We start from the raw sequence: 12,500 nt of genomic DNA on the forward strand, positions 1-12,500 counted from the left end.
TGCCCTCAGAGCACCCTCAAGTAGAAAGTATTCTCCAATTCCAGCCTTAGACCGTAACCTGTGTTCCATATTGTTTCAGAAGGACGATAGTAGCAGAATTCTCCTTGGCCCACGTTCGTGGCATTCACAAGCTTTTCCTCTCCCCCCACTTTGGAGGACTTTCAACTGCAGCAGCAATTTAACTTTTGTATAATTAATTTTCCTTTGAACTTGTCTGTTATGTAAATATACCTATTTTTGAATCCACGTGTTCCACACATCTTCCATTTGAGAAAGAGCCCTAAGCTCCTGTATAACTCCTTTTGTTTTCTGTTTTATATGCTCCCGGTTATCTTACAAGGTCACTGTAGAGCAGAGTAATAAAATTGGAGACTTAACATCTACCTGCACCAGGAAACATAAAAATGGCGACCTGACCAGTGATTCTTGTAACGATTGCATCCCCCCCCCCTCCTGTAGTTTGTGTTGCAATCTGTAAAATCAGCAATTAGCTCAACTAAGCTGGATACGAGACAGATTACGAACCTTTGAAAAGCCAGCGTAACAGGCCAAGGAAATTCTGTGTAAGTAAACTGTGTTTATTTAGCGTAGGAAATTTTAGCAAATGTGACTAAACCTAGGAATTTTTTTTTATATTAGGGCGCATGCCAAAAGAAAATGAGAGAGAGAAGATCGCTGAAATTTAGCTTTTGAAAGCCTTTGCACGTGGCTTGCATGCCATTCAAAAGGTTATTTAGGCTCTAACCCATTAAAGGCATAGTGTGTGTATTCCTCCTGTGAAAAACATGTTTCAAAATTGAATATTTAAGTAGGCACGAGAAATTGACTGCAAACATGTGTTTGAAAAGTCAGACTAGCATCGCTGACTCACTACCCTCTCTCTCATCTAGAAATAGGGCGAAATCATATTTCATTCTAGGCACAGCGAAGAACTAGTAGAGTTCAATAAACATCGTTTCTTTCCCTTGTGTTCGGGGAAGTACCGTGTCTGTTTACTAAAACGTTAACTCATTCATTCATTTTGTCGCAGACAACCGGCCCAGCAGCCTACAAATAACAGACAGTGAGGCAAACGGCCTTGACCGACATTCACTGCATTGTTAGTTAGGAATGTGTGAAAATTTGTTTGATTTTACTTTGTTTTACCGCGGCTCGTTCCGCAAAATTGTTTGTATTATTGGGGGGTCTGACATTATATGTTCTGTTTTGTTTTGTTTTTTTTTGTTTTGTGCTTTTACTACTGCTGTGTGTGTTGCATATCTATTATGAATTTGGACTTACCACCCACCTGATTGCCATTGAGAATAAACTTCTCCTGTAAGTCAGTAAAACTTGCACTCTCGCTAATCAGACCTCATCTGTGCGGGAATTTGCCTAGGGAGCCAATATATTCCAATCCAGTCCCCAATCAGCCCGCCTCGTCGGTACTTTGGGAGACCAAGTTATTTCCAATCCAGTCCCCAATCAGCCCGCTTTGTCGGTATCTGGGGAGCCCAATCACTTGCCAATCCTCGTCCCCAATCAACACGCTTTGTCGGTACCTTGGGAGACCAATCACTTGCCAATCCTCGTCCCCAATCAACCCGCTTTGTCGGTACCTTGGGAGACCAATCACTTGCCAATCCTCGTCCCCAATCAACCCGCTTTGTCGGTACCTTGGGAGACCAATCACTTGCCAATCCTCGTCCCCAATCAACACGCTTTGTCGGTACCTTGGGAGACCAATCACTTGCCAATCCTCGTCCCCAATCAACCCGCTTTGTCGGTACCTTGGGAGACCAATCACTTGCCAATCCTCGTCCCCAATCAACCCGTTTTGTCGGTACCTTGGGAGACCAATCACTTGCCAATCCTCGTCCCCAATCAACCCGCTTTGTCGGTACCTTGGGAGACCAATCACTTGCCAATCCTCGTCCCCAATCAACCCGCTTTGTCGGTACCTTGGGAGACCAATCATTTGCCAATCTTTGTCCCCAATCAACCCACTTTGTCGGTACCTTGGGAGACCAGAGAATTCCAATTCCTAATCCTCGCTGTAGCCTGCTGGATCAGGGCAGGAGATCATTCATACGTCCTTTGGGACAAATTCCAAATTCCAATACAAGCTCATGTCCTACACTCTGGAAAGTTAATTTTGTGTACTACTTGCGTCCTCTCCCACCTGCAAAATGACGGCAAGAACTCAGCAGAGCGAAGATTTCAAATTCTTCATCACCTCAGGGAAGGAACTCGGCCTTTCCGGGGGAGAACTAAGAGGCTGGGTACAGGAGAGGATGGATGAGATAAAGAAAGAAAGGGAGGCAGAATGGGAGGCCTGTAAGGATGGGATTGAGTGATATACTGGCTGGGTGTTGACTGGTTTATTAGTAGTTCCTTACTGAATGAATGTACAGAATCTTCGAAGATGTTATTAGCCTGTGCGGGCCGAAAAGTAGTGTCTACACACAGACAGAGCAAAACAGACGTAATGTTTCGGACATCTGTGTTTGTTGGCAGACAAACAGATGGTGATATTGAGAGACATTATAAACGTACAGTAATAAAACATATATCAATGGAAAGGCCAGGAAATTCTACATATGGCCAATTGCATGCGATTCGAGACAGATTAATGAAATACAATGCAGTAGCATAATATATGTGAAATGGTGAGACGTTTGGTGTCTTCACAAACAGAAACATACATGCAGTTTGATACATAAGATTCGGTGGAACATTATGAGTACATGATTAGAATGCTTGCATGGCAATGCAAGTAGTGGTGATTGTACATATATTAAGGCAACAATGGTTAGGGAGAAACAGATGGAAATACTGTATGGTAGAAGTTGCATTCCGCGAGTGAGAGAAAATGGGATGATCATTTCTGTCTTGTCCCCTCCGATGGATGACGAACACACGAACACACTTGTGTGCTGGAAAGAGACGGAAGTCGGTGCGACAGGTCTCTTACAATACTCCCCCCCGGCCCCCAAAGCAAGGCATCGATGCAGAAATCGTCTTGCTGACAATTGGAATGGGCTTGAAGGGCTTGGGCTGGGGGCGGGTAGGAGGCTGAAGGGCGGCGCCGGCCAGCAGGAACTCAAGGAGGACAGTAGCGGGTTGAAGGGTGATGTCGGATGATCCTTTGGTAGCCAGCTGGAGGGGGACGGCAGTAAGCTGAAGGATGACAGCAGATGATCCTTCGGTAGCCGGCTCGAGGGCTGAAGGATGACAGCGGCTCATCCTTCAGTAGCCAGCTCGAGAGGGGCGGCAGCAGGCTGGAGGAGGATGTCCGCTGGTCCTTTGTTGGTCAGCTTGTCCGGTACGAGTTCGGGGGCGGCTTCAGGCTTCCTGGAGGAGGCGTCCAGGGCTCCGGTGGTGGGGTGGGTCATCTCGGAGGGTCGGACATCTACTTAGAGCTCGGGAACGGCGGGAAGTGGCGAGGCGGCGAAGGGTCTGTTGGCGCGTGGGTCGTCATCCTGGGTTGGCCAGGTCCTTCGCGTCACTCCGGGGTCACCAGTGTAAGGACAGGATTGAGTGACATACTGGCTGGGTGTTGACTGGTTTATTAGTAGTTCCTTACTGAATGAATGTACAGAATCTTCGAAGATGTTATTGGCCTGTGCAGGCTGAAAAATAGCATCTACACACAGACAGAGCAAAACAGAGGTAATGTTTCGGACATCTGTACGATATTGAGAGACATAATAAACGTACAGTGATAAAGCATATATCAATGGAAAGGCCAGGAAATTCTACATATGGCCAATTGCATGAGATTCGAGACAGATTAATGAATACAATGCAGTAGCATAATATATGTGAAATGGTGAGACGTTTGGCGTCTTCACAAACAAAAACATACATACAGTTTGATACAGAGGATTCGGTGGAACATTATGAGTACATGATTAGAATGCTTGCATGGCAATGCAAGTAGTGGTGATTGTACATATGTCAAGACAACAATGATTAGGGTGAAACAGATGGAAATATTGTATGGTAGAAGTTGTGTTCCGCGAGTGAGAGAAAATGGGATGCTCATTTCTGTCTTGTCCCCTCCGATGGATGACGAACACATGAACACACTCGTGTGCTAGAAAGAGACAACGGTCGGTGCGATGGGTCTCTTACAGGCCCAAGAGAAGAGAAGAAGCAAAGAGACAGTCCCAAGAGAGAAGAGAAGAAGCAGAGAGGAAAGAAAGGGAGGCTGAGAGACTGGCTCAAGAGAAAAGAGAAGAAGCAGAGAGACTTGCTCAGGAGAGAAGAGAGGCCACAGAAAGGGAAGAGAAGGACAAGCAGCGCGCCCATGAACTTGAGCTGCTGCAATGACGTGGCCCTTCGCCTCCACCCGCCACCCAGGAGATGAGTGCCTTCAGCCAGGCACTCGCCTGCATGCCAAAATGGATGCAGGCCGAGCCCGAGGTGTGGCTTGACACCGCCGAGACAGTCCTAAAGGCCTGCCCCCTGAGTACCGCCGAACTCTCCCTGGTGTTGGGCAAGTTCCTTGGAGGGAAGGCCCTCATTGCTTACAAAGCTCTTCTGCCGGAGGAGCAAGAAAACTGGGACGTCGTCCGCCAGTCTATCCCCAAGGCGTATCAAATCACCCCCGAACGCTGGAGGAGGTGCTGGTGAGGGCAAGTTAAGGAAGTAAACCAGACCTGGGCAGACTGGGCCTACCAGTCCGAGCGCGCCCATGCCAAATGGTTTGAGTCAGTGGGGGTTACGACCCTCAACGAGGGATACCCAGCACCCCCAGGAGAGCTCCCTGAAGAAGAAGATTCAGCCACCCTCATGACTTTCAGGTGCCCCTCAGCAGAAGAATGGGCAATCCTTGAAACCCGCAGTATGTGGGCACTGTAATAAGATAGGGAATTCCACCGAACAGTGTCGGAATAAGTCCACTGTAAATGCCAAGCCCTCTTCCCACCCCCTATCACATAACATGCCTGCGCCCTCCCCAGGGACAGTGCAGAAGGATTATAACAAAAATTACTGCACCTCCTGCAATGTCTATGGGCATTCTGCATCATGGGTGAAATGCCCTAATAATAACTCAAAACCTGCTTCCGTCGCCTTAGCGGTGACTGATTCCAAGTCCCTGGGCCCTCCTGCAAAAGGTCCCATCTATGTAGCCGCTTCCCGGGGTAAGTACCTAGCGTGCTGAGTCACGGCATTTAATGACTTGGGTGCCCAGATTTCCCTCATACGGGAAGACAGAATTCCGCATGGGTCAGTTATAAATAGGTGGAACTTAGTAATGATCAAGGGAGTGGATCGCTACAAAATGATCCTCCTTACGGTCCAACTGAGGGTCACCAGACCCCGCAAAGCCAGGACGTTTAATCTCGCTGTAGCGAAACACATTCCAGGAGGCTATGACGTCTTCCTGGGCCAGGACTTTACGTCCACCTCCAAACCACGACAATTCCGGGGTCCAAATTCCCCAATAATCCTCCACATCCAAGTCCAGTGCCCGGCACTGCCTCAGTGCCAGTGCCAAGGCCCCAGCCAAATCTCCCTTCAGGAGAATCTCCCAATCAACTCCTCTGCCAGTGCCACTTGGGCGCGCTGAGCAGTGCCAATCTCCGTCCGTCCAGACAGACGAGACCACTACCACATCGCTACCAGTGCCAGTGCCAATGTCAGTGCCAGAGCACACCCCTGATCCCCCTCCAAGGGATCCAACTCCAAACCCCTCCCTTCGCCTGGCCTGGTTCCGCTGCCAGTGTCGGTAGCGAGAGAGGCGGGTTCTCCTGACCCTAGCAGAGGCTCACCCAAAGGCATGGATTCGCAACCCAGGCCTGAGCTTGTCACCACTGCCTACAAGTCAACCACGCCCCCTCCGACTGTCTCCTCTCTCTCGTCGCTCGCCACAGATACCCTTGTGAGTCATGATTCTGCCCCGCCTCGTTGGGCCTATGAACTCTGCGAGCTGCACCGATTAATGTCCAAGCTAGCGAACAAAATTCCTGTGTCAGTTGTCACAGCAGCTGACCCAGATGGCACCCCTTGCTGCCCTTCGGCCTCAGGCCCTCCGATTCCTCGGCCAAGGACAACGCACATGAGTACAGTGTAACTAAAATCAGACAATCTAAACCATTGTGAAAAGAGCCACTACGCTCATGACACGCATGGCCTAAGACCTCAGTGAGGCAAACATTTATAATATGAGGCAAACCTCATGTATTATCCAGTAATTACCAATTGTATTGCAGAAAACCTTGTAATTTAGCTAGTTCATTGTCCCTTACGTTGGTGCTATGGTTGTGTTAGGATAGGTTAGGCTAGGGAATATCATAGAATGTACCACTTGGCTAGGTCTAAAACATCATGATTATAGGAGGTAGCACGTAATAACCGTAAGCACCTTTAAGTACAGTTAGGATTCTGTAATATAAGTGGTCAAAGCTCATACCCTATCTAGAGTTAGGTAGATCCGTAGCTAGTAAGACTGCATAGGACAAATCTGCTCAGGGTAGAAGAGTAATGAAATAGAGGCGAACAGCTTGCTTAGTACAGACCTTCACGCCTGAAAGGGAGTGAAGGCCTTCTTAAGGGGGGGAGCTTTTATAAATATTCTGCTGTTCGCCCTCTCTGCATTAGTAAATAAGAATATTATTCTAACAAAGACAGAAAGACATCCCTGTCTATGCTAAGGGATGCTTCGTGGGCAGAGATAGGCCGGGTGTTTTTTAAAAAAATAACGTCTTTAGCAGGAATAGTTAACATTAGGGGCCTAAATCCATAGGGAGGGTCTTCCCAAGTAACCTCTAGTAAAGGTGGTCTTAAGCTTCCTTTTTCCTGTTCTATGTATCGGCGATGTTTGTCAAATTTTCAGACTGCCTGAGGCATACTGACGCAGAAAACAGCCCAGGACTCCTGTTTCGACCTGAGAGGGGTCAGAGAGAGCCCTGCTACTGCATGAGACACACCTGTGGTCTGTAGCTAATTCTTTGTACTTGCCCTCTTACTGTTTCATTGGTACTAGTGAGACGAATAGGGTACTTTCAAGACTTCTGATCGTCAGTTGCATGCGCGAGCGACCCACGTCAATGGTAAGTTTGAAATTTGCCAAATTTTCGTCGACTCACTAGTATCTCTTTCTGTATTTCCAATTTCCTTTGTTTTCCCACTTCGCCACCATCTACGAGAACCTGGTATAACCAATTTACTTTTATGAAGTCTAGTGTAAGAATAATATTGCATAGAGACACTGTATAAATTATTCCCATGCAGTAAATAGGACTTAGGGAAAGTTAAGTAAGTAAATTTCAGGCAGCCTTGTGTCTCGGTCCCATTGTTCGGAAGAGAATTAGCCTTCAATAATACGAACTGCGTACGATATCTCGAATACTTCGTTGCGTTATAACTTTACTTGAAGCAAGGGAAAATTGACTGTGTCAGACGTGGGCAAAAGTTCATGTAATTTCCTTGCTATAACTTTGTTGGGACCAACTGGGAATTAAGTGGTTTGATGTAATCCATTTGTTGCAAAGTAATCCGTTATCCCATATATTGTTTTTCCCTGACTGTCGACCTTATTTAATTAGTAATTGTCTGTCTTTGAGGTTAACTGTAACTTTAATTGACAGGTTACGTGTGTTCTTGGCAAAGCAGGGCCCCATAAATTGCACTAATTAATTAATAAACTCATCAGCCAAGCCCCACATGTAACAATATATATATATATATATATATATATATATATATATATATATATATATATATATATATACATACATACATATATATATATATATATATATATATATATATATATATATATATATATATATATATATATATATATATATATATATATATATATATACATACACACACACAATGTTGAGTTCTTGAAGGATAACCAGAAACTGGTACTATTCAGCTATATATTTATACATGTTCAGTCCAACAGAGACATGTTATTTGGTTAGCTTCTATATCTTGGATTTCAGTATTTGTACTGAAATAAAATATAACCACAAAAGATAAGTATTTTCCTCAATAATGATCTACGAGAGTATTCATCATACGTATCATACATGCAATGATATTTGCCATTGTTTAAAAAACATAAGGAGTAAGAGCAATCCAGGTCGACTAAGTGTTTTCCGATACATAATAGGTTCAAATAAAGTATGTTTGAAGTAGGTAATTGTACACAGATTTTATAAGGTCTGTTGGTTTCTAGTCTTACATTAATCTGTACTAACAATTACGCTTCGCATCTGAAGTATATATGTTGTTGACTATTGTTACACGCAGGCAGAAAAATGAACAGGGCATAGCCAAATGTACTTACTCATCTTTCCCTCGGTCTGATTTGGCACTGGAACGTACCAGATACAGGCTTGTGATCAGAAGTCCTAAATAACGGACACGCATCATAACTGCAACACTTGACTGACCCGCGACTACTCTGTGAAAGGAGGAAATAAAAAGTGAAACAAGGACTTAGTACACCGATATTTCTTTTTAACAAGTTTTATGTTTCGCACATATAAACCGTTGTTTAGAGGGTCTTGAACCTTCAGTTTTATGTGGTCGTCAGTATACACATTTAGGAAACAAGAAGAGATATTATTTCCTCAGGATTGAAGTAAAACACTACGTCTTTCGTGCAAGAAAATCCAGACAGACTCCAACCCTGTGGATAGATCATCGTTCTGTAGAAACACTACATAAGTCAAAATCTATCAATGGAGAGAGTCAAATCCTATATAAACACATGCACAATAACAATCAAGGTACGACAAAGACTAACAATTAACCTGTATTGTAATACTTAATGGGGCGATACACAGTAAATTATAATTTCAACACAGCAGTCCCTGCATTTACTAATATGTGATTGACGATTTTTCCTGATGTGGCATTTGCTCAGTAGGAATCCTTTAAAAAATGAAACATTATATGAAATGACATTTGCTATATCAGTCTCTCACTAATTACAGTTTTGAGAACCATGCGATTCGGATTGTTGGAGTATGATGCGTAATTTTGTGTATGTCACTAGCGTACTGGCTCCTTCCCTAGTCTGATATAGAACATGAAGTCAGTCTCCATGACTGCATCCAAAGTTCACAGAAACGATGTCTGGCCTGCACTACTCCAATTTAATTCGGTACCCACTGAGGATTTCATAGAAACTTCAGATTACTGAATGCATTATAATCTCTAAGTGAATTCTGAACAACTGCATTAATTAAGTGAATAAGTGTAATTAGTGATTGTTCTCAATTATTTGAAGTGCTGTGACCATTGTAAAGTCATCTGTAAAGTCATTCGTGAAGCCTCTGCTAAGTGTTAATTGTAAAGTCTCTGCTGGGAAAGTTTTCTGTGGTGACGTCCCATTTTCTTTGCCTACAATTAGTCACGCCTAACGCATCAGGTCACGCAAAGTTCAATCATTTAAACTATGCATATATTTTGTTTACCTGCTGTCAAAATGTATCACATGTTTCTTCTTTCACAGGCATCAAGATTGTATCCAATTCCATTTCTGTCTGTTCTTACATTGTAAAGTGTACTGGTTCGCTGTATTTATTATTTATTATTGACCTTAGGTCACTGAGGTTTCCATTGTAGTCCGCGGCGCGATGCCAGTCTGCCGCTATATAAACTGCCTGAATCATGAATAAAGTAGCAGTAACCTTATCCTGCTCGTTTCTTTCGCACCTCTTAAACCAGCATCTGTCCTAATTATAGTGCAAGCCTGTGTGGTGAGGCTTCTAAATCCTAAAAAAAAGTGTACACACATAACCTGTAAGGTGTCAAAGAAACGAGCAGGTAAAAGTTACTGCTACTTTATTACAGATCCAGGCAGTTTATATAGCGGCCGACTGACGCCGGCCCGGGAAAGACAATGGAATTGACTGTGACCTGAGGTCGAAACAATAAACAATAATATGCAGTGAACGAGTACAAATTACAATACAAAACATACAGAACTTCAATATGGATACAGTCTTGATGCCTGTGAATGAAGAAACATGTGATACACAACGTGTGACATTTGTATAAATGCGTATAAAGTAAAAAATGGTTAAAATGCGTGACCTGGCACGTTTTAGGCGTGACTAACTGAGTTTGAAGAAAATGGGAAGTCACCAAAGAAAACATGCTCAGCGGAGACTTAATTAATGGTGCCGAAAACACTACGCTGGCGCCCGATGTGGTGACTTTACAAATACTCCCCAAGACGAGGGACGCGCCTGACTAATCCCTGTATCTGCTGGGACGCTGAAGGGTGCCGCGGCTCCTGAAGATAACGGGAGGGGTCTCCCGCCTGTGAGGCTGCTGGTTGGGCGGTCCCTTCCTGGGGCGGCGGCGCCTGCGGGGGTGAGGGCGTGCTGGAGTGCGGTTGGGCGAAGGTGCTGTGTCGCTGTCGGGACTCTCCGACCAGGCCGTTGGCCGCTGGGTTGTACGCCGTGGTGGTGTGATGCGTGGTTCCCAGCAGTTGAGCCAGGGCGGACCACAACCACCATCAGGAGGTATCTGGATCCGCCTGATGGGGAAGGGACCCGACGACGTCGATGTGGATGTGGCCGATTTAGCTCTGGCTGTGGAACTCGCCTACCCCGACTGCGTGTGACGACCCACCTTACTGGTCTGGCACTGCAGGCACTGTTTTGCCCAGGACGTGGCGTCCTTTGCACCCCGTGCCAGACGAACTTTTTGAAAGCAGTTTGGCCGTGGTCCTGCCGGAGGGGGTGTGAGAGGCCGTGAATCATGTCGAATATCTGGCGGCGGCGTGAGGCTGGAACCAAAGGGCGGGGCTGACCTGTGCTGATGTCGCAGAGCAGGCTTGGGCCTTCGGGGCGGGGTCACGTCCCGCCACTTGAGGGACGTGATGGCGGTGCAGTATGCTGGGGTTTCAGGGTCAGCGGCCTGTTCTCTGGCGAGGTCCTGGTAATCTACACCAAGCTGCACTGCGTTCAACTCGACTCTGGAGAGGCGTCTGCTGGGATTTTTCTTGCCGGGAAGGTACCTGACGGAACAGGTAAATTCGGCTATGGCTGAGAGGTGGCGCTGCTGTCTGGAAGACCATCGCCCCCTGCTTCGTGAAGGCATGAACCAGTGGCTGATGGTCTGTGAAGATTGTGAAGGGCGTCCCCCCCAGGAGGAACTTGAAGTGCCGAACTGCGTAGTACATCTTGCAGAGTTCCCTGTCGAAGGTGCTGTAGCGGGTCTCTGCGGGATTGAACTTCTTGCTGAAGGAGGCGATGGGCTGGGGGCCGCCGTTGATGATTTGCTCCAGAACAGCACCACAGGCGACGTTACTGGCGTCTGTCGTCAGCTGGAGGGGGGCCTTGGGATCCTGGTGTGCCAAGGCGGTTGCCTTGGCGAGGGCGGCCTTTGTCAGGGAAAAGGCCTGCTGCTGGCTGGGTCCCCAAGACAGGGACTTTGGTTGGCCTTTTAGGACTTCCGTCAGGGGGGCCGTGGTGTGCGCGATCCTGGGGATGAACCGCCTGTAGAAGTTTACCATCCCAAGGAACTCCTGGACGGCCTTGACGGAGGTGGGGGTCGGGAACCTGGCTACGGCTGCTACTTTCGATGTAAGAGGGCGGACGCCTGTCGGAGACACCTCGTGACCCAGGAATTCTGCTTTCTGGACGCCGAAGGTACACTTGTCAAAGCGGACGACGAGGCCGTTCTCTTGGAGGCGCTGGAGGACTGCCCTGATGTGTCTCTGGTGTTCGCTGTGCGACCTGGAAAATATGAGAATGTCGTCGACGTAGCAGACACAGAACTTTAGGTCCCTCAGGATGCTGTCCATGAGCCGCTGGAAGGTGGCCCCGGCGTTCCTCAGCCCGAAAGTGGAGAAGGCGAACACATAGGACCCGAAGGGCGTGATGATGGCTGTCTTTGGTATGTCCTCTGGTGCAACAGGTACAGTTGCCAACAAATATTTCGATACACATTCCTACTTAGACTACACAGAAGAAGAAGATAGGGATTGGTAATCCTGGAGTGACGTATCTTGTTTACATGGTTCACGAATGAACGCATACTTCTGTTGTAACAAAGGACGTCATTGGCTGCCTCTATATGAGTGTCTTTAAATGTTCTTTCCTTCTCGTTTCTTTTCGTATTTTTGTAGACTGGAAATGAATTTTATATGTTAATAATGTAATTTATATTACGAATGAATACGAAATTATTTAAGAAATCGAAAAAGTAAAATTATATTTCATCATTGATAATGCAAACTATCCACATTCACCGCACTTGAGATAGGTTATTGGGCAGTTGAATTATAAATTCTTGAATATTACGCTATTACGGACGAGTCAAATAAGTTCTGCTGTTATCTACTGCCTAGGTGGAGGTGTGGCTGGAAAGCCAGCGCGAGGCTCTCTCTCTCTCATAACTTTTCATTTAAAATTAAAAAGGAAAGTATTTAAATAATAAACATATTGAAATATTAGCATATAATTATCCATGTATGTATTGCATATATATATATATATATATATATATATATATATATATATATATATATCTATATA

At 45.8% G+C, this 12,500-nt stretch overlaps 1 protein-coding gene across 3 annotated transcripts in view; it reads right to left on the reverse strand.

Annotated features, from left to right (window-relative positions):
• INPP5E (Inositol-3-phosphate synthase) overlaps nt 1-12,500 on the reverse strand; it is an 830,915-nt gene that overhangs the window by 58,758 nt on the left and 759,657 nt on the right. For all 3 annotated transcript variants that reach the window (XM_067084336.1, XM_067084335.1, XM_067084334.1), the window contains one exon: nt 8,291-8,407. In XM_067084336.1, coding sequence (XP_066940437.1) covers nt 8,291-8,407 — 117 coding nt within the window. The remainder of the gene's footprint in view (nt 1-8,290; nt 8,408-12,500) is intronic.

Source organism: Macrobrachium rosenbergii, chromosome 41 (assembly GCF_040412425.1).
Source record: "Macrobrachium rosenbergii isolate ZJJX-2024 chromosome 41, ASM4041242v1, whole genome shotgun sequence".
NCBI classification, from domain to species: domain Eukaryota; kingdom Metazoa; phylum Arthropoda; class Malacostraca; order Decapoda; family Palaemonidae; genus Macrobrachium; species Macrobrachium rosenbergii.